This window comes from Coregonus lavaretus, assembly GCF_964263955.1.
Source record: "Coregonus lavaretus genome assembly, chromosome: 33".
NCBI lineage: Eukaryota > Metazoa > Chordata > Actinopteri > Salmoniformes > Salmonidae > Coregonus > Coregonus lavaretus.
The window spans coordinates 7,972,474-7,994,853 of record NC_140020.1 but is presented as its reverse complement, the minus strand read 5'-3'; the positions used below and the strand labels follow the sequence as shown (position 1 = coordinate 7,994,853).

Below are 22,380 nucleotides of genomic sequence, written 5' to 3'. Positions count from 1 at the left end.
AGAGGATAAGTTCATTAGAGTTACCAGCCTCAGAAATTGCAGCCCAAATAAATGCTTCACAGAGTTCAAGTCACAGACACATCTCAACATCAACTGTTCAGAGGGGACTGTGTGAATCAGGCCTTCATGGTCGAATTGCTACAAAGAAACCACTACTAAAGGACACCAATAAGAAGAGACCTGCTTGGGCCAAGAAACACGAGCAATGGACATTAGACCAGTGGAAATTTCCAAATTTGAGTCCAAATTTGAGATTTTTGGTTCCAACCACCGTGTCTTTGTGAGACGCGGTGTGGGTGAACGGATGATCTCTGCATGTGTAGTTCCCACCGTAAAGCATGGAGGAGGTGGTGTTATGGTGTGGCAGTGCTTTGCTGGTGACACTGTCTGTGATTTATTTTGAATTCAAGGCACACTTAACCAGCACGGCTACCACAGCATTCTGCAGCGATACGCCATCCCATCTGATTTGGGCTTAGTGGGACTATCATTTTTTTTCAACAGGACAATGACCCAACACACCTCCAGGCTGTGTAAGGGCTATTTTACCAAGAAGGAGCATGATGGAGTGCTGCATCAGATGACCTGGCATCCACAATCCCCCGACCTCAACCCAATTGAGATGGTTTGGGATAAGTCGGATGGCAGAGTGAAGGAAAAGCAGCCAACAAGTGCTCAGCATATGTGGGAACTCCTTCAAGACTGTTGGAAAAGCATTCCAGGTGAAGCTGGTTGAGATAACGCCAAGAGTCTACAAAGCTGTCATCAAGGCAAACGGCGGCTATTTGAAGAATCTCAAATATAAAAAATATTTTGATTTGTTTAACACTTTTTTGGATACTACAGTCGTGGTCAAAAGTGTTGAGAATGACACAAGTATTGGTCTTCACAAAGTTTGCTGCTTCAGTGTTTTTAGATATTTTTGTCAGATGTTACTATGGTATACTGAAGTATAATTACAAGCATTCCATAAGTGTCAAAGGCAAAATTGTGAGTGAGCCTACTCCCTTGGCTGAGAAGCAACCCCACACATGAATGGTCTCAGGATGCTTTACTGTTGGCATGACACAGGACTGATGGTAGCGCTCACCTTGTCTTCTCCGGACAAGCTTTTTTCCGGATGCCCCAAACAACCGGAAAGGGGATTCATAAGAGAAAATGACTTTACCCCAGTCCTCAGCAGTCCAAATTGTACCTTTTGCACAATATCAGTATGTCCCTGATGTTTTTCCTGGAGAGAAGTGGCTTCCTCGCTGCCCTTCTTGACACCAGGCCATCCTCCAAAAGTATTCGCCTCACTGTGCGTGCAGATGCACTCACACCTGCCTGCTGCCATTCCTGAGCAAGCTCTGCACTGGTGGTGCCCCGATCCTGCAGCTGAATCAACTTTAGGAGACGGTCCTGGCGTTTACTGGACTTTCTTGGGCGCCCTGAAGCCTTCTTCACAACAATTGAACCTCTCTCCTTGAAGTTCTTGATGATCCGATAAATGGTTGATTTAGGTGCAATCGTACTAGCAGCAATATCCTTGCCTGTGAAGCCCTTTTTGTGCAAAGCAATGATGACGGCACGTGTTTCCTTGCAGGTAACCATGGTTAACAGAGGAAGAACAATGATTTCAAGCACCACCCTCCTTTTAAAACTTCCAGTCTGTTATTCTAACTCAATCAGCATGACAGAGTGATCTCCAGCCTTGTCCTCGTCAACACTCTCACCTGTGTTAATGAGAGAATCACTGACATGATGTCAGCTGGTCCTTTTGTGGCAGTGCTGAAATGCAGTGGAAATGTTTTTTGGGATTAAGTTCATTTTCATGGCAAAGAGGGACTTTGCAATTAACTGCAATTCATCTGATCACTCTACATAACATTCTGGAGTATATGCAAATTGCCATCATAAAAACTGAGGCAGCAGACTTTGTGAAAATTAATATTTGTGTCATTCTCAAAACTTTTGACCACGACTGTACATGATTACATATGTGTTATTTAATAGTTTTGATGTCTTCACTATTATTCTACAATGTAGAAAATAGTACACACAAAATAGTACACTGGTTGGTGCGGTTGTCGTCGGATGCGGTTGTGTCTCTCTCTGGTGGGAGGTAAGCTTGGCTTATATGGTGTCGAGTAAAGCTTAAACCATGTATTTAGATTGTAGTTAGGTATTGTAGGTAGTTATTGTGGGTTATTGTATGTAATTATTGTAGGTATTGTATTCGGCTGAGCCCGGTGAAGCACGAGGCTAGCTAACCCACTACCTGGACTAGCTAGCGGGTAGCTACTGGTAACTATTAGCAACTGTGGATAGTTGTTTCCAATGTTATTTCACGCTTAATAGTACCTGTAATTATGCCAGCTAGCTGCCTACCATTCAGCTGTTTTTCTAACCTCATTATCTGAAGCGTTAACGTTAGGTAGTTAGTAGCTACTGTACTCGAAATGTAGCTAGCTTGTTGCTACCTGGATAGCTAACTAGACAATAGCTGGAACGACCTAGCGAACAGACGCGAACTGGCTGAATCGATTCAGTGGCTAGTTTTGCACTTAACTGGCTAACAGAAGCTACTAAGGGTAAGTTATAACCTACATTTGTGTTTTGTTTTTACATACTGATAACCAGAGTCGTTCAAGGGAATTCGGGACATGGGTGACTAGTTAACGTTAGCTTGGCTCTCTTTGTGTGTTCGTGCCGTGGGAGGAGGGTTTTTTTCGTTGGCAGAGAGCAATGGCTAGCTAGTATGCTTACTATTCTAGCTAACTAACTGGCTGAATAAGTTGACGACGGACTCACTCAAACGGTCAAAACTAACCCAAAACTTTACACAACGTTAGACACGGACACGAATGATCTGCTTTGCGTGTTAACACACTGTTGGTTTGTTGTAACCGAGTATTGGTGCTAAACCGTGTTATTGGAGGCTGGCATGCTAGTTGGCTATGGCGTCATAGGATTCGGTGCCCTGGTCGATTTTCACGGAAGAATACTGTAAGTTAGCTAGCTGAATAAACTAAGTTAGTCTATTCCTAGAAAACATTGAACCACTGTAGTTTACAACAATTATAATTTCTAAAGTGGAAGTTGGGAGAGTATTTATTTTATTTGAGTGTTTCAGTGAAACGTAAGTGAGGGAGGCCCCGCTCTCTCACTTTCCCAGATGTTTAGTTCATTTCATTCCGATCTCCTTTGCATTATTGTAGCCATTTTCTGTAGCCTGTCAACTATGTGTCTGTCTATCCCTGTTCTCTCCTCTCCGCACAGGCTATACAAACGCCACACACCGCGTGGCTGCTGCCACTCTAACCTGGTGGTCCCTGCATGCACGACCCACGTGGAGTTCCAGGTCTCCGGCAGCCTCTGGAACTGCCGTTCTGCGGCCAACAAGGCAGAGTTCATCTCAGCCTATGCTACCCTCCAGTCCCTCGACTTCTTGGCGCTGACGGAACCATGGATTACCACAGAAAACACTGCTACTCCTACTGCTCTCTCCTCGTCTGACCATGTGTTATCACATACCCCGAGAGCATCTGGTCAGCGTGGTGGTGGCACAGGAATCCTCATCTCTCCCAAGTGGACATTCTCTCTTTCTCCCCTGACCCATCTATCTCCTCATTTGAATTCCATGCTGTCACAGTCACTAGCCCATTGAAGCTTAACATCCTTATCATTTATCGCCCTCCAGGTTCCCTTGGAGAGTTCATCAATGAGCTTGATGCCTTGATAAGTTCCTTTCCTGAGGATGGCTCACCCCTCACAGTTTTGGGTGACTTTAACCTCCCTACGTCTACCTTTGACTAATTTCTTTCTGCCTCCTTCTTTCCACTCCTCTCCTCTTTTGACCTCACCCTCTCACCGTCCCCCCCTACTCACAAGGCAGGCAATACGCTTTACCTCATCTTTACTAGATGCTGTTCTTCTACTAATCTCACTGCAACTCCCCTCCAAGTCTCCGACCACTACTTTGTATCCTTTTCTCTCTCGCTCTCCTCCAACACTACTCACTCTGCCCCTACTCAGATGGTAATGCGCCGTCGCAACCTTCGCTCTCTCTCTCCCACTACTCTCTCCTCTGCCATCCTATCATCTCTTCCCTCTGCTCAATCCTTCTCCCTCCAATCTCCTGATTCTGCCTCCTCAACCCTCCTCTCCTCCCTTTCTGCATCCTTTGACTCTCTATGTCCCCTATTCCCCCGGCCGGCTCGGTCCTCCCCTCCTGCTCCGTTGCTTGACGACTCATTGCGAGCTCACAGAACAGGGCTCCGGGCAGCCGAGCGGAAATGGAGGAAAACTAGACTCCCTGCGGACCTGGCATCTTTTCACTCCCTCCTCTCTACATTTTCTTCCTCTGTTTCTGCTGCTAAAGCCACTTTCTACCACTCTAAATTCCAAGCATCTGCCTCTAACCCTAGGAAGCTCTTTGCCACCTTCTCCTCCCTGCTGAATCCCCCCCCCCTCCCCCAGGGCTCAGTTCTAGGCCCTCTCCTATTCTCGCTATACACCAAGTCACTTGGCTCTGTCATATCCTCACATGGCCTCTCCTATCATTGCTACGCAGACGACACACAATTAATCTTCTCCTTTCCCCCTTCTGATAACCAGGTGGCGAATCGCATCTCTGCATGTCTGGCAGACATATCAGTATGGATGACGGATCACCACCTCAAGCTGAACCTCGGCAAGACGGAGCTGCTCTTCCTCCCGGGGAAGGACTGCCCGTTCCATGATCTCGCCATCACGGTTGACAACTCCGTTGTGTCCTCCTTCCAGAGTGCAAAGAGCCTTGGCGTGACCCTGGACAACACCCTGTCGTTCTCCGCTAACATCAAGGCGGTGACCCGATCCTGTAGGTTCATGCTCTACAACATTCGCAGAGTTGACCCTGCCTAACACAGGAAGCAGCACAGGTCCTAATCCAGGCACTTGTCATCTCCCGTCTGGATTACTGCAACTCGCTGTTGGCTGGGCTCCCTGCCTGTGCCATTAAACCCCTACAACTCATCCAGAACGCCGCAGCCCGTCTGGTGTTCAACCTTCCCAAGTTCTCTCACGTCACCCCGCTCCTCCGCACACTCCACTGGCTTCCAGTTGAAGCTCGCATCTGCTACAAGACCATGGTGCTTGCCTCCGTACCTTCAGGCTCTGATCAGTCCCTACACCCAAACGAGGGCATTGCGTTCATCCACCTCTGGCCTGCTGGCCCCCCTACCTCTGCGGAAGCACAGTTCCCGCTCAGCCCAGTCAAAACTGTTCGCTGCTCTGGCACCCCAATGGTGGAACAAGCTCCCTCACGACGCCAGGACAGCGGAGTCACTCACCACCTTCCGGAGACACTTGAAACCCCACCTCTTTAAGGAATACCTGGGATAGGATAAAGTAATCCTTCTACTACCCCCTATATATCGTAAAGTGGTTGTCCCACTGGCTATCATAAGGTGAATGCACCAATTTGTAAGCCGCTCTGGATAGGAGCGTCTGCTAAATGACGTAAATGTAAATAAAGAAAAACCCTTGAATGAGTAGGTGTGTCCAAACTTTTGACTGGTACTGTATATATTCACACAAAACAAAGTGGGTGTTTTTGTCTTATATTTAATTGTTGACAGCCAGTAGACGCCATGTTTACATTGGAGAAGGCGATGCATTTAATTAGCGACGCATTTAAGTTGATTATGTTGTGAGATGGAAGTTGTTTTCTGTTGGTGTTAAGCAAACTTGTCCAACATAAATATATACTGAACAAAAATATAAACGCAGCATGTAAAGTGTTGGTCCCATGTTTCATGAGCTGAAATAAAAGATCCCAGAAATGTTCCATACGCACAAAAAGCTTATTTCTCTCAAATGTTGTGCACAAATTTATTTACATCCCTGTTAGTGAGCATTTCTCCTTTGCCAAAATTATCCATCCACCTGACAGGTGTGGCATATCAAGAAGCATGCTCTCCTCCAAGTCGGGCTCTGTGTACAGTATGTCGTCTGCAGAGATGTTACCTGGAGGGAAAACAGAGACAGTCAGGGACACCATGTGAACCCCAATCGTCCATAATGGATGATGGCATCTCTATAACGACTCTACATTGCAGCATCCTGTATTTTTTGCCCTGAAGACATGGCTGTGTAGATCGAATCCCCAAGCCAACAAGGTAAAAATCTGTCGTTCTGCCCTTGAGCAAGGCAATTAACCCCCAACAACAACTGCTCCCCGGCGCCGATGACGTAGATGTCGATTAAGGCAGCCCCCCGCACCTCTCTGATTCAGAAAGGTTGGGTTAAATGCGGAAGACACATTTTGGTTGAATGCATTCAGTTGTGCAACTGACTAGGTATCCCCCATTCTGAAACAGGGAGGGACTACCTGGATTTATCCAATAAGAAACACTTGTTTTCTATTGTGTATTGTGTTTTCTACATAACATATGAGAGGGAAGGAAGACTCACTTGCTGATGAGAAGCAGGTCTATCTCAGCCAGGTCGATCAAACTGATATAGGGAGAGGGCATGCATTCCCTCCAGTCCTGGGTGAATTCCACAGTCCAGCTGCAAAGGAAAAATAGATTGTGCTTATCAGGTTACTTCTATTTAAGTTTGACTCACACATTTTAATGTATGACAACGATGACTGCGTGTGTTACATTACCATGATTTTTTGGTCCCCTGCATCTCCAGAATGATGCGTGACCTGACCAGCTCCACTGTGGGAGGGAAAGAGGAGTCGACTGTCTGATGACATTTGACATAAAGTGACGTTCTGACAGATTCAGAAACAGCTCACATTATGGCAATATTTTGACAGCACCCCCAAAAAATGCATCTTGAGAACTCATTGTAAGAATGCATAGTAAGTTAGTTGGCTAATTACTTGGAAATACCAACTAGCAAGCTAGCTACATATTTAGCCAGCTAAAGACACTGGGGCATCTTTGGACAATAACTTTGAACAACATTCAACAAACTCATTATTTAGCTGTCAATCATCGTGCTGTTAGCGAGCGAACAACGTGTTGAACAGGTTAAACTCAGAGGTCTAATGAGGTGCTGATCACTTTCCTCTGCAGGCACCGATACATCAGCTTCACGTTTTGCAGCCATATTTGTCTTCACTAAACAGATTTTATTCAATAAATACGTTTATTAATTCATTATTCTTGCATCCACACGCCCATTAAAACACTTCCATTCCAGAGCTCGAAATACGTTCGGACTTGGAATGGTCTTTGCGACAATGGTTCCGGTGTTGTAACAACATTTTAGGGCACAGCAGCAAGAGCACAGTCATTAAATTGCTATGATCTGTCCTCTAATCATCATCATCTGGACTGTCATTACAGTACATGTAAGTAAAGTGACCACTATACAGATCTGTCATAACATAATGTAACACAAAACACACAATGAGCCATTTCAAGTTTTAATGACCTTGTACCTTGTAAAGAACATGAGGGAAGATGATTTTACAGTTACAACAATGTACATACAGAGTTACCCTGTAACCCTTTTGACAGCATCATATATTCACAAATGCTCTTGATAAATGAGATTTATTTCTATGTTAGGTTCAAACGTATCAGTTTCCCATCAGCAGAAGTGGTTAGGGATGGTCATGCTCTGTGGCAAGTGTTTGTGATACACAGCAATGTATTTACTATGTAATATGTAGAAAAAGTTGAACGTCTGTACAATGTTTTTTATTAAAAATGTACTCTTTCAATACCCATCTGAGTCGATAACACAATACAAATACTGGATTTTAGCCTTAGGATGTTCTGTATATGAGCAGCATATGTGAGCTTTCAATAAAGACACAGGCCGGGATTCAATCCGAACGCAGATTTGGACAATGCACCATTTAAAGGTCATCTTTGATTAAGCTGACATATGCAGCGTATACCATGAATATGGTCTCTGCGAACGTGGGAACATTGCCTTTAAAATGCGCATTGTGGACGAAGCGCGATTGGATTGAATCCTAGCCATAGTCTAACCAGAATCGTGCTCCAGTTATTTCCAGTTGTCTCAACAAACTGTGGAAGTTTCGTTTCTCAACACTTGGGGTGCGGGCTGAACAGTTTCCTCCATTTGCCTCTTATTTGGTGAATGTCGTTAAATAGTTTGTCACACATTTTCCAGCATTGTAGAACATTCTGTTGGCAGGTCATATAGTATACATCCCCTATTCAGTGCACTACCTTTGACCAGGACCCATAGGGCTCTGGTCAAAAGTAGTGCACTATGTAGGGAATAGGGTGCCATTCGGGAAACAGCCATCTTCTTTTGCTGTTTGGATGCATGAGAATAACATCATACACACACACACACACACACACACACAGTGCACATTCCACATCTTTTTCACTCACAGTCTCACATACATAATAAAGGCCAGTGGAGGCTGGTAGGAGGAGCTATAGGAGGATGGATTTATTATAATGGCTGGAATGGAATAAATGGAACAGTATCAAACATATGGAAATCACATGTTTGACTCTGTTCCATCAATTCCATTCCAGCCATTAGTCTGCCCTCCTATAGCTCCTCCCACCAGCCTCCTCTGATACAGCCATAGATAAAGACAGTGACAGCTTCGGTCACACCATCAGATGCATCAGTCAGTGATGAAGTGTACAAATTTCACAGGGAAAGCCCCTCTCCTGGTCGGCTCCCCCTCCATATGTCCCAGCTGCAACATACACAGGACAGGATACCGTCAGTGGTACAGATATAACAGCACTTGATTAAGTGTGTGTGTGTGTGTGTACTACTTACCCACCACTCCGGGTCCTCCTCTCCGTCCACTACGATCACCTCTCCCTCTGTGAACGTTAACTCATCTGGGTTATCAGCTAAACAGTTGTAGATGGCTTTCACCCTCCTGGGTTTCTGTTTCTGAGTGAGATAAAGGCCAAATAATACAAAGTTAGAAGATGTTAGTTCAAGATTTTGCAAGTGTTCAATCAGTGTCGATGGTAAATCACAAGACTGTAAATAAGATCTGTTCATAATCAGTGTAAATGTGCTATTACTGTTTTGCTATAATAATCTGTGTGTGAGGTAGTGATTGCACAGCTCTGATTGGCTGATGTCAGGAGCTAATGATTGGCTGAGGTCAGGTCCTGTGTGGCTCAGTTGGTCGAGCATGGTGTTAGCAACGTCGAGATTGTGTGTTCATTTCCACCCATACCAAAATGTATGCACACACTACTGTAAGTTGCTTTGGATAAAAGCGTCTGCTAAATGGCATATATTATTATTATTATTATAATATTAGGCACTCACAGGGTGGTTGGCGCGAGGCTTCGGTGTTGGAGGTGGGGTGGGACCAGAGCTCTGAGGGGATCCAGGTACAGGTGCGGTCTTTACTGCTCACACAAACAAAAAGACACACAGGGACAGTAAACGTCAATTCATTGACGTAACACATAGAATAAAGCCTCAATTGTAAAAGAAGGTTCAGGACGGCAGGTTAATTCCCTTAAATTATGTTTATTGCTGATGCGTTTCGGAGCAAGCTCCTTTGTCAAAGCACATAATTTAAAGCTCTTTGAATCAGACCAGTTATTTAATAATAATTGTATTTGTCTGTTTACCTGGTCTATCAGTTGGTCCAGCAGTCTTGATGGGAGGTCCTTTAGGAGTGGGTTTATCTGAACTGAAACCACACATCACATGAAGGGTCTTAGTTAACTGATAATCACGGGGAGTGAAACCAGTCCATCCATCCATCCATCCATCCATCTACTGTATCTATCTATCATTTTACATTTTACTCATTTAGCAGACGCTCTTATCCAGAGCAACTTACAGTTAGTGAGTGCATACATTTTTTCATACTGGCCCCCCGTGGGAATCGAACCCACAACCCTGGCGTTGCAAGCGCCATGCTCTACCAACTGAGCTACACAGGTCTTTCGCCCTCTTTCTATCTACACACAAGATGCAATACTCTTGAATGAGAACACATGAGTATGCAGTTTAAGAATTCAAAACATCATCCTTCCATGGTCAGCGGCCATATGTACCAAGCGTCTCAGAGTAGAAGTGCTGATTTAGGATCAGGTCCCCCCTATCCACGTAATCATATTCATTGTGATCTAAAAGACTAAACTGATCCTAAATCAGCACTCTTACACTGAGATGCTTGATAAATGCCCCAGTTCTTACCTAGTCGGTGATTTAGGTGACTTGGGCCCTGGGGCTCTCCTGCTGGGATGGTATGCGGGGACAGGAGGGGGCTGTGTGGGTTTGAAGGGGGGTGCAGGGGGTGCTGTTGGTAGGACTGGTGCTACTGGGATGACCGGGGGCACTGGAGGCCCAGGTAATACGGTAGGTAAAGGAGGTAGAGGAGCAGTCTTATGGCCTCTATGCTCCATCAGATTGGTCCTCTTGTTCACAGGGGGAGGGGGAGCAGTCGGAGGAAGCACTACATGGAGAGAGGGGAGTGATATCAATCCATCTATATATCTATCTATCTTTCACATGTAGTTATAAAGGCTTTTTTACATCAGCAGTCATCAAAAATGTACTTATATTTTGTAATACAGTGCTTATATGTTGTTATTTATTGTGTAGTACGATGTAGTGCACTTACCATACATGGAGCTGTTGGGGTCTGGGGTGTTAGGGTTTGGGGGGTCTGAGGAGGACCTCTGTCTACCCACCACCTCCATAGGAGCCTGCTTCCACCCTGGACCTGCAAGGTTACAATAATAGGGTCAACCATTTAGGGTCAACCATTTGTCACATAGGGTCAACCATTTGTCACTATTTCAGCAACACTTTCAAGAAACGATGGTCCCGAGCAGGGGTGACAAACTCAATTCCCGGAGGGCCAAGTAGCTGTGGGTTTTCACTCCCCCCTCCATTGATATGTTAGGAACTCCTCTCACCTGGTCTTAATTGGTCACGAATTGAAAGGAAATAACAAAAACCAGAAGACACCCTCCAGGAATTGAGTTTGACACCCCTGACCTAGAGCATGACCTATGACCTATGACCTATGCTCATTGTCATCCGACTGACCTTTGGTGGCGTTCCTGGGGGGAAGATATGGGATGGGTACCACCGGTAACGGTGGCATGGCGGGGGGAGGGGGGCTGGGTTCCAGGATGGTGCCATAGGTCTCGTTGCTCATCATCATGCTGGGGACATGGGCTCTCTGTTTGTCTCTGGCCAGGCTGGCCGCGTCGCGAGCCAAGGAGGCCATGTTGGGACCACCTGGCATGGGACCCATGAGACCGCTGCCCGGGATGAAACAGCTGACAGGACGTTCCTGCTCTGACCGTCTGTGGGGGATGGGCTGGTTATGGGGGATAGGGATAGGACACACAGGTAGAGCTCATTAGCAGGCTAGTATGCTATCGATGCCATCTCTTCTAGCAATTGGAAACAGATGGTGATATGCTACATGCACAGCATAGCACAGCCTACATGCACAGCATAGAACAGCTTATATGCACAGCAAGTGAGTCTGGTATACAGTAAGCAGCACAGATTCCCCTGGGATGTCAAACATATACACTACATGACCAAAAGTATGTGGAGTCCTGCTCGTCAAACATCTCATTCCAAAATCATGGGCATTAATATGGATTTGGTAGCCCCTTTGCTGCTATAACAGCCTCCACTGTTAGATTTCAGTGTAGCCTTTGATATTATTGACCATAACCTGTTGTTGAGAAAACGTATGTGTTATGACTTTTCAACCTCTGCCATATCGTGGATTCAGAGCTATCTACTGTATCTAATATAATTCAGAGGGTTTTCTTTAAATGGAAGCTTCTCTAATGTCAAACATGTAAAGTGTGGTGTACCGCAGGGCAGCTCTCTAGGCCCTCTACTCTTTTCTATTTTACAGGCATCAACAATTTTCAACACACTCCACAAAGCAAGTCCTGCAGGCTCTAGTTTGATCTTATCTTGATTATTGTCCAGTCATATGGTCAAGCGCTTCAAAGAAAGACGTAGTTAAGCTGCAGCTGGCCCAGAACAGAGCGGCACGTCTTGCTCTTCATTGTAATCAGAGGGCTAATATTAATACTATGCATGCCAGTCTCTCTTGGCTGAGAGTTGGGGAAAGACTTCTTGTTTTTATAAGAAACATTAATGTGTTGGAAATTCCAAATAGTTTGCATAGTCAACTTACACACAGCTCTGACACACACACACACACAACCCACCAGACATGACACCAGGGGTCTTTTCACAGTCCCCAGGTCCAGAACAAATTCAAGGAAACATACAGTATTATACAGAGCCATGAGTGCAGGGAACTCCCTTCCATCTTATATAGCGCAAGTGAACAGCAAACCTGGTTTAAAAAAACAAATAAAGCAACACCTCATGGCACAACGCCTCTCCCCCATGTGACCTACTTGTTGTGTGTATGTACTGACCTGTATGTGTAACTGATAGATGCACACACACACACACTACATGTTTATGTTTTTAAATGTATGTACATTTTTAAAGTCTTTTTTTTTTGTCTGTAATGTCTTTTTCGTTATGTGTCGGACCCCAGTAAGACTAGCTGTTGCCATGGGGATCCTTATAAATCAAATCAAAATAAAGGTGAACTAACTCACCTTTTCCTCCATCTCATCTTCGCTCTCGTCCAGGTTGTCGTCGTTGCTGAGCCGCCACTCATACTCCACGTGTACATGGACGTTGAACTTCCCCGTCTCGGCCTGGGTCAGCTGAACACCACAAAGACAACAAACATACAGTCAACCTCGATCTGCTGTTACCCATGTTGATCATATGGAACCATGGGCCCTCCTCTAATAAAGAGGATAATCATATTGTTATAGGCTGCGTCTTAATCCTCCACCCTTTTCCAGAAGTGTGCCTTTGCACACTCCCTGTCATGGATTTAAAAGCATAGGAATGGTGTAAGTATTGTCTGGTGGGAGTTTTCACTATTGTTAAATCCATGACGAGAAGTGTGCAAGTTCACACATTGGGAAAAGTGTGGAGAATTGTGATGCAGTCATTGTGTTAAAATCTCAATGGCCTTCAGATTCCATTCAAAGACTGCACTCACCAGCTCCTCACACTGCGTATGTCTGAGGCGCTTGGCGATGTCCATTGGTGTTTCTCCTGCCTCGTTGGCTGCACACACAGACAGACAAACCAACCAGAGCTTAATTCATGTGTTTCTATGGGACTTGACCAGCCCTTTATCATGTGTTCATGGGCTGTATCCCAAATGGCACCCTATTCCGTATATAGTGCACTACTTTTGACCAGAGCCCTATGAGCCCTGGTTAAAAGTAGTGCACTATATAGGGAATAGGGTGCCATTTCGAATGCAGAAATGATCCTATGAGGGTACTTACCAATACTGACTGAGGCCCTGCCCCGCAGCAGCAGTTTGAGACACTCGCTGTTGTCGGTCAGGCAGCAGTAGTGCAGCGCCGTGCTCCCTTTGGCTGTCTGCTTCTCCAGGTTCCCACTGTTACGCACACCGAGAGACAGAATTACAGACAGATAGAGACACACACACACACATTGGTTTTAATATCCAAGTGGGGACCAAAAAATTTATTCCCATTAAAAAAACGTATTTTCCCTAACCCCTAACCCTTACTCTTAACATAACCTTAACCCCAAACCCCTAACCCAACTCCTAACCCTAACCCTAATCCTAACCCTGTACCCTAATTCTAAGCCTAACCCTAAACTAACCCCTAAGGCTAAAAGAGCATTTTTCCTTTGGGGACTGGCGAAATGCCCCCATTTTCCATGTTTTACTGTCCTTGTGAGGATCTTTGGAACCCAAAAGGATAGTACAGTTAGACAAACGGTCGAGAACTGTCACCACAAGGGGGCAACACTGCCCTTCATTGATATTGACAATTATTGGGAGAACAACTTCTGCTCCTATCTAAATATTTTATTATATGCTGTTAGATAACTTCCCCTCTTCACATTTGATATCTGAGAGCTTGTTTGCTTCTGCTACTATAAGCTATAAAAGCAGTATCTTTTCACCCAGTCCTTTAGTACCTATTTTGGGCCAGGAAGTCCACAATATGGAGGGAGTTGCGGTCCACCATTCGTACTGCTAGGTGTAGTGCTGTCTCACCCGGTTCCTGAGGGCATGAAACAATGACAACTCAAGACAACAGTTCGAAAACATCCGTGTTAGAAATGTATAGCCAATATACCTACCAATCAGAGGCATTCAAATGTGACAAATCACACAAAAACATCATTATAAAACCAGCAAAACCAGTCAAGCTTGTTTCTCCATGTCATTGTTAGAAGGCAATGTCTATGTCCCAATGGCACCTTATTCCCAATATAGTGCACTACTTTTGACCAGGGCCCATAGTGCTATGGTCAAAATCAGTGGACTATGTATGGAATAGGGTGACATTTGGGATGCAGCCAGTGTCAATCATCTCACATGCTCATTGGCCATTGGGATGGTCTCCATCAGGTCCACTCCTTCAGCGTAGACCTGGATGAGAGAGAGGATATCTCGGGTCTTCACTGCCTCACACAGGACGTGCAGCCTGGACGCCAAGTCCGCACACTTCCTCTGAGCAAAACGCTTCTCCGTGTACTTGGCTGTGATGTAGTCCTTCCGCGTCTGCCTGAGGGAGACAAGAGCCCAGACAGATGGATGATCAAATACCAGGAAAGAGACAGGAAACGAGTGCAAGCCTGCATAAAAAATGCCCCCCTATCCCTTATATATTAGTGCACAGGAGGTTGGTGGCACCTTAATTGGGGAGGACGGGCTTGTGGTAATTGCTAGAGCGGAAGAAGTGGAATGGTATCAAATACATCAAACACATGGTTTGTTGCCATTCCATTTACTCCGTTCCAGCCATTATTATGAGCCGTCCTCCCCTCAGCAGCACTGTATTAGTGCACTACTTTTGACCAGGGCCCAGGGAATTGGGTGCCATTTGGGATGCACCCTAAGACATTCAGGACTATAAACAGTATAAAAAGAAGTGAAATGTATTCAACTTAATGTGAAATTAAATCTATTCAGTGTTGTTCCTGTTTTGGTGTTGGTGGAGGGTGAAGGAGGGAGCTGAGGGGTGTGGCTTGCCCTGCTGTCTGTCACTCACATGTCACTGGAGGGGTTGGGTTTAGTCACGCTCTGTTCAGACAGGTCCGCCTCCATGATCTCATTGAAACCTGCGTTCCCTACATTCTTAGCCAGCTGGGGAAGACCAGGTAGAGCACATGTCAATTTGGTATCCGCTCTGCCTTTATTCATCTACCCTGGTCCCAGATTTGTTTGTGACGAACATGGACAATGACCATAGGAGTTGTCAAGACACCATGAACAGATCTGGGGATCACACTACTATTAATCTTACTAACTATAGTACAAAAGTATGTCAAATACAATCCTAAAAGCCTGTAGTATCTACCAGGAGCTCTGAGGTTCCCAGGACGTCCAGTGTGAGAGACTGTATTCTAGAGTAGTGGACACCCAACTCCCTGTGGATTCCAGAACACTCGATGCAGATGAGCACTCCTAGGTTAGTGGAGAGCCAGGTGGGATCTGAAGACAGAGATAGAGGATATTATCAGTGTTAAGACTAGTGTGCTGTAGCCCGGGGTGGTCTGGCAGTAGCTACCATTGCCTTCGGGGCACACGTGTAGAGATGTAGATTCTTAATTTGAGCCAGTTTGCTAAAGCAGGAAAATAATCCTGCAGCAACAGTGAATTATTATGGGGATTATAATTAAATGGACATTTTTTGTAGGAGTTAATATATTTTTCAAGTCTGACATTTTAAAGAGTAAATTACAAACTTTAGAAGTATTTTTAAACCTCGAATACACTACAAGTTTGCATTTCCTGCTGTACAGAAAATTCTCAGCAACAAAAGATTGATCAAATTAAGATCCTACATCTGTATGCCAGTGCTGGCAGAGAGGCACACAATTTCTCCTCTTTACTTTCCTGTCTTTCTTCACGGTCTCAGTCCAATAAACTTGAAAAATCCCTAAAAAAAATGATATAAAAAAAGACTACTGGGCTTCCACTATAAGTTCTCACCTGAAATAGTTTTACCGTTAAATAAAGCTCCACTCCTAAGAGGGTGCAGTAGTATATTGATGCACTATTTTCAGTGTCTTATGATTATAAATTAAACACATGAGATATATATTGAGTGTACAAAACATTAAGAACACCTTCCTAATATTGAGTTGCACCCCCTTTTTCCCTCACAGCAACCTCAATTCGTCAGGGCATGGACTCTAGAATGTGTCGAAAGCGTTCCACAGGGATGCTGGCCCATGTTGACTCCAATGCTTACCACAGTTGTGTCAAGTTGGCTGGATGTCCTTTGGGTGGTGGACCATTCTTGATACACACGGGAAACTGTTGAGCGTGAAAAACCCAGCAGCGCTGCAGTTCTTGACACACTCAAACCGGTGCGCCTGGCACCTACTACCATACCCCTTTCAAAGGCACTTAAATATTTTGTCTTGCCAATTCACCCTCTGAATGGCACACATACACTATCCATGTCTCAATTGTCTCAAGGCTTGAACATCCTTCTTTAACCTGTCTCCTCCCCTTAATCTACACCGATTGAAGTGGATTTAACAAGTGACATCAATTAGGGATCATAGCTTTCACCTTGATTCACCTGGTCAGTCTATGTCATGGAAAGAGCAGGTGTTCATAATGATTTATTGACTCAGTGTATAGGCCTAGTAAGATTTCAGTAACATCCGACGGCCGCAACAGCCAACACTCTTTCTTCTGTCTTTGAAGAACTAGTCTGACTGACCTATCAGAGACTCCTAAGAAGGTGCGTGCAGCACATAGTCCATGTCAATCGTCAAACCAAGCAAGGTTGTACATTCAGCCTTGTGAATTATGAAACCCATGTCAGCCCCTCACACACTCACATATATACACTGTGTTTTTCTTCACTTTGATATAATAACCCTCTGGGAGGAAGACCACAACATTTTCATGCTGCCTTTTCCCAGCATGCTCTGTGTGTCACTCACTGGGCGCTCCGCAGTCACAGCACACATCGTTACCGGTCATCCTCTTGACCTCACTGACGATGGCCTTGGTCAGCTCCTGGACTATGTTGTTCTCTCCTCCCTCGTCCTGGTCTCCTTTGAAGGCATCGTTCAGGGCTTCCTCCTTACTGTTCTGCAGGACTGAGATCCATCTGAAAACACAGGCAGCCGAGAGAACCAGTGAGCTCTGAGGGCAAAGGTCTCTGTCCCAAATGGCACCCTATTCCCTATGTAGTGCACTACCTTTGACCAGCACACTATTGGGAATAGGGTTCCATTTGTGACGCGACCAACGTCAAAGAGAATCTGAGAGACCAATTACATGTACTACCTGTATCATGTACACACAATGATGTATACACCATGTTCACACAAAAACATGCACAGTGCAAAAGGCACAGACAGCTTACATTGGTTCAGTGAACCCCTATGGTACTTACATCTGACACTCTGCCTCATCCTCAGCTTGAAAGTGATAGGTTCTGTCATCTGTTTAGACAAATAATAGGCTGATTGAGCAACATGCAACTGGCACTTGCAGTAAGAGATGCTAAGAGACTAGATGGAAGATGTCTGTCATTTAATAAATATCATATTATAGAGTCTAGGGAATAAAATATGTTAAATAAAGTATGTTTTCTATCTTGCTTTTGCTATGTTAGCTAGATATTCAGAGGTTTGAGATGGAGAAGGAGCATCAAAGTGCTGCTTAAATTACGTGAGAAGAGATCAAAACTTTTCTTCTCATCTGGATTACGCTTCACTTGACAGGTTAGCAGGTTGAGTTTAGCTGGTGGTGTGTTAGCCTATGAGAGAGGAGCAGAGATGAGTAAGAGAACAGAGGGGGACAGACAATAAGACACTTTTTAATGCTGAAGTTGATCATACAGTATTCATGGAACTTTCCCAGTTGTGTAATGCCAAACAGTAAAACAACTTAATAAAAAACATTATTTTACAAATAAAAAGAGAATGTCAAATGCAGCAGCAACCTAGAAATGTATCATTGTACTTTTCATCTCTGTCCTGTTGAATGAAACAGTATGCTTACAACCACATCTCTCTAAAGGCCCAAAGAACAGCAGTGTTGTTGCACAATTACTGTCCAGTTATTTAGTGTAAGGATAGTAACAATGTGAAATGCAGGGAAACAGAACAAATATGACCCTTTTCTTCCATTATCACTGGACAAATTCACTGTGGAAGCCATGCTCAGGGGCAATTCACTGTGGAAGCCATGCTCAGGGGCAATTCACTGTGGAAGCCATGCTCAGGGGCAATTCACTGTGGAAGCCATGCTCAGGGGCAATTCACTGTGGAAGCCATGCTCAGGGGCAATTCACTGTGGAAGCCATGCTCAGGGGCAATTCACTGTGGAAGCCATGCTCAGGGGCAATTTTATCATTCAAACAATATCTCAGTACTGTGTCTGGCAAGAGGCTGCTATAATGTTAGAGGTTTTAGGACCTGACACAGGTTTTGTGAAATGATATCCGTCACGACATTCTGTGATCACAACTGAGAACGCTATGCCGTTAGATAATAACGTTATGACGTTAGAGCTTAGGGTAATGTTGTCAAGAGGAAAGTCATGCTCAAAAGAGCTTGTAGCGGTTTGTGATTGGATTCCTAGAAGAGGTCAGTACTGTACTGGTTAGTAATGAAATCACCTTTCCTGCCGACCCAAAAATGAAAGATTGAAATTCAAAACGTCTTCCTCTTCCCACTATTCTGTCTATCATCCACTTCCTCTTCTTCACGCTCTTCCTCTTCTTCACGCTCTTCCTCTTCTTCACGCTCTTCCTCTTCCTCATCCTCTTCTTCATCCTCTTCTTCATCCTCTTCTTCATCCTCTTCCTCTTCTTCACGCGCCCTCCTAACATGTTGTCTGGCTCTTCATCAAAACATTTTTATAATAATAATAATTGTACTTCGTCGTCCACATCTTTTTTCCAATTTATGGAAGAAATGTGTCCAAAATAAATACCTTATAGAATCCCACTGACTGACATGTATGTATATTCAGACCGTAAGGAGAGAAGCATGCATGACAGCATGCATGAAGGAAAGTGAGTGACCAATAGGAGAAGACAAAAACAGCAAGTCTCTTACCGTTCCATGGGAGATAGTCAGGAACCCGTTCTTCACTGAACACTTCCTCTTTTGCCACACTTTCCTGAGACTGAAGAAGAGTAAACATTCATTATTTCACTACAACACTTCTCTATTCCTCTACAGTACAGCTTCTATAATCACCAAATCACAACAAATTCCAGAAAGTGTACAGTATTATTTGGAGCCATTATTGCATGGAACTCCCTTCCATCTCATATTGCTAAAATGAAACACAAACCTCGTTTAAAAAAACAGATAAAGCAACACCTCACGGCACAACGCCTCTCCCCTATTTGATAGTTTGTGTGTATGTATTGATATGTAGGCTGTGTGTGCCATTTTTAAATTTATGTAGTTCTGTCCTTGAGCGGTTGTTGTCTATTAATGTTCTGTATTATGTCATGTTTCATGTTTTGTGTGGACCCCAGGAAGAGTAGCTGCTGCTTTCACAACAGCTAATGGGGATCCTAATAAAATACCAAACCAAACCATTTCATGAGCAGCAAATGAAATCATGTATGTGCAGAGGCCATCATATCACCCCATCGCCACGATTAAAACCACATTTCCCTGCCTTTGGCGGGGAAACAAACAGCTCTTCTTGGCTCTGTGTAAGAGATCAGAGGCCAAATTGGTGATTGAGGCTCTGTCAACTCACCCCTCACTCTTCTTGTACAGCATTCCACAGCGTTCTGTGCCATGGGCCTTATTCCCCTGGAGCTGGTGAAGGCTGTATCCTGTCTGCTTGGCCTGGGTATCCTAATGCATCAGAGACACACTCAGTCATGAGGACATAACACTTCTCCCATCTCTCATAGCTCAGGTGTTCATCTGAATCAAGTTTCTTCAACGTCCTCTCCTGAAGGCCTATTCTACTCTACACTGCTTAAAGATGATGGTGCTTTGCAATTCTATATAGCCCTGTATGAAGCGAGCCATTGATTACTTTTTGGTTCTACATAGCACCATTTCTTCTAGCAGTGTAGGTGAACACCTTGCAGCCTTATTTCGATATATTCAAATAGAGTGAGTGACTCTGGAATCTGGAAGCAATAGAGATTTGCATGGAGGGCTTGAGCAGAGCCTTGCAATCTGAAAAGATTACAGATATCAATGTCACCAGTGGTCAGGATGTTTGGAAGCTGTTTTTAAGAACATTGGTTAATAACATTGATGATGGCTGTGTCCCAAATAGCACCCTATGGGCCCTGGTAAAAGGTAGTGCACTATATAGGGAATAGGGTGCTTTGGAGGTTCAAAGAGAGAAAAAGGCTTGATTGGGGAAAGAGCTAAAGTTCACCAAGAAAGCACACATTCACTCTCCTAGCCACTGGGAGATCAGTCTATAGGCTCTATGCACGCATCACTTCCGCATTGGCCTAAGGATGCTTGGGCATTTCCGGTTACCGGAAAAAAACATTAGACAGCGACAGTAGACCGTTATGATGGCAGAGATGAAGTTTACAAGGTGTTTGCTGGAGTTGCCTAAAGTATCTGTTAATGATATATACGGAGGGTCGTCCGGACATCCAGTACGACACCACGTAGCAAACTGGATAAAGGCTTCAAATTTTAAGTTTCTTCTTTTCTTTGCAACTTTGAAGGTAATATGCTAAATCTAGCTAGCCTGAGCTAGAAGCCTTGCTTTGGTGTTTTAAATCATGACTCCGTCCTGTTTCAGGTTAATCATGGTTTAAATAAAGTTTAATCATGTGTATATACCTCTCACTTCATGTGTTTGTACTTTTATGAAAGTATCAGGTAAAAACAGGGCTACAAATGAGATCTCTGTGAGCCCACTGCTACCGCTCAATGAAGAAACTAAAGCCACCACACCAGCTGAGAGTAGCACTAGATTAAGTGACACGTTCAAAGTTCTGTTGAACTTGTTCAAGGTTCCGTTCAACACATGTTTTACCCGTTTAATGTTACCACAGCTTTGATTGCCATTGCTAAGAGAACACTTTAGAACTTTAGTGGTTTTCACGATAGCTGAACAGTGGTAGCTAATACAGACCAGGGTAGCTGAGTGGGAATTGCCATGCTTTGTTGTTGGGTCTGTTGTAAACAAATTGGAGTTTGGTTTGAAATGTAAACAATAATGAGATTACTACTTTTTCCTGACTTGATGACAGTAACATATTCCACTCAGCTATTCTTCAAACTGCTGATGGTCTACTCAAAACTGTCCTGTCATCTTTACTTCTTTCTTTATAAACATATGGCCCAACTTCCTTGCTTTTGTACTTGATGTTTCTACTTCTCAAGAGGAATTAGGAGCAAAACCTTCACTCTACTGTTGTTATTGGTACTAGGCTACAATGTTGCACCACTCTCCTACTGCTCTGCCAATACTGTTTGAAGGTAGGTAAATGGCACAAGACAATAGGTAAGTGGTGGGAGACAGTATAGCCAAGTGGTGCAAGACAGTAGGAAAGTGATGCAGAAAGCACAAAAGTGACACGAGACAGTAGATAAGTTGCTTACACCAGTAAAAAGTAGAAAGAACAAGTTTGGCTCCTACTCCTGCTGCTGTAGACCCTCGTCTTTCAAAACCCATTAAATTATGCTTCTGTGTATTTCAAATGACATTGCGTGATTCACAGCCAGTTGTGCTTGTTAAAAGCTACTGTTCCTGTGTGTGGGATATGCAATCATTTGGTTGCATTACTATATTAGACTGCCCATTACTCTGAATGTGGCATGTCTGTCGTCCCTCCTGTACTTTCGTGCACTGAAACAGAGCAGAAGTGGCATAAACCACGAACAATGGTTTGTATCATTTCAATACCAGACAGTTGTGTCACATGCATACTAGCATCTCTCCTAATACCATCTCATAAATAAATAGGGAGTGAAGCCAGGACCTGTGGATGCCATGGTTGTAGTGAAGCCCAAACCAGATGCTACTCCGGCAAGCAGAGTCCAATTAAACAGGCAGACTACAATGTGTTGCGAAATAAATGTTATTAATCGCTGTTAGATTCTGGTGTATTTCCTAGTGAACCCTTTATTTTTCCTGATATTGTTATTCCAGATCTACACTTTACAAGGGCTACAGCGGTGAGCTACCAGAAACATCAACCCTCAACCCACTACCTGCCTATGCTGACATGGAACCAGACTCTCTTCCCCTTATCTGCAGAATGAACATCACATCTGACAAACCACTCGTGGACTCCATTTTTGGCAAGGTACAAACTGGCAGTATCCTGTCATATCAACCCCCACCACCTCCACCTGACAGTGTGGTCA

General features: G+C 44.3%; 1 protein-coding gene across 4 annotated transcripts in view; it reads right to left on the bottom strand.

Moving 5' to 3' along the window:
* Positions 1 to 7,392: 7,392 nt before the first annotated feature.
* LOC311108686 (arf-GAP with SH3 domain, ANK repeat and PH domain-containing protein 2-like) overlaps positions 7,393 to 22,380 on the bottom strand; it is a 31,468-nt gene continuing 16,480 nt past the window's right edge. The window contains exons 10-29 of one of the 4 annotated variants that reach the window (XM_084151398.1): positions 19,784 to 19,884; positions 19,123 to 19,192; positions 17,729 to 17,816; positions 17,451 to 17,499; positions 16,993 to 17,162; positions 15,390 to 15,523; positions 15,081 to 15,175; positions 14,405 to 14,594; positions 14,002 to 14,087; positions 13,332 to 13,447; positions 13,037 to 13,104; positions 12,579 to 12,689; positions 11,017 to 11,293; positions 10,586 to 10,687; positions 10,159 to 10,417; positions 9,585 to 9,646; positions 9,274 to 9,356; positions 8,764 to 8,883; positions 8,556 to 8,677; positions 7,393 to 8,402 (exon numbers count right to left, since the gene is read on the bottom strand). In XM_084151398.1, the coding sequence (XP_084007524.1) occupies positions 8,603 to 8,677; positions 8,764 to 8,883; positions 9,274 to 9,356; positions 9,585 to 9,646; positions 10,159 to 10,417; positions 10,586 to 10,687; positions 11,017 to 11,293; positions 12,579 to 12,689; positions 13,037 to 13,104; positions 13,332 to 13,447; positions 14,002 to 14,087; positions 14,405 to 14,594; positions 15,081 to 15,175; positions 15,390 to 15,523; positions 16,993 to 17,162; positions 17,451 to 17,499; positions 17,729 to 17,816; positions 19,123 to 19,192; positions 19,784 to 19,884 (2,256 nt within the window). In that variant the 3' untranslated portion in view covers positions 7,393 to 8,402; positions 8,556 to 8,602. Of the gene's footprint in view, positions 8,678 to 8,763; positions 8,884 to 9,273; positions 9,357 to 9,584; positions 9,647 to 10,158; positions 10,418 to 10,585; positions 10,688 to 11,016; positions 11,294 to 12,578; positions 12,690 to 13,036; positions 13,105 to 13,331; positions 13,448 to 14,001; positions 14,088 to 14,404; positions 14,595 to 15,080; positions 15,176 to 15,389; positions 15,524 to 16,992; positions 17,163 to 17,450; positions 17,500 to 17,728; positions 17,817 to 19,122; positions 19,193 to 19,783; positions 19,885 to 22,380 lie in introns of all 4 variants that reach the window. The other 3 variants (XM_084151397.1, XM_084151399.1, XM_084151400.1) reach the window with 3 other exon arrangements.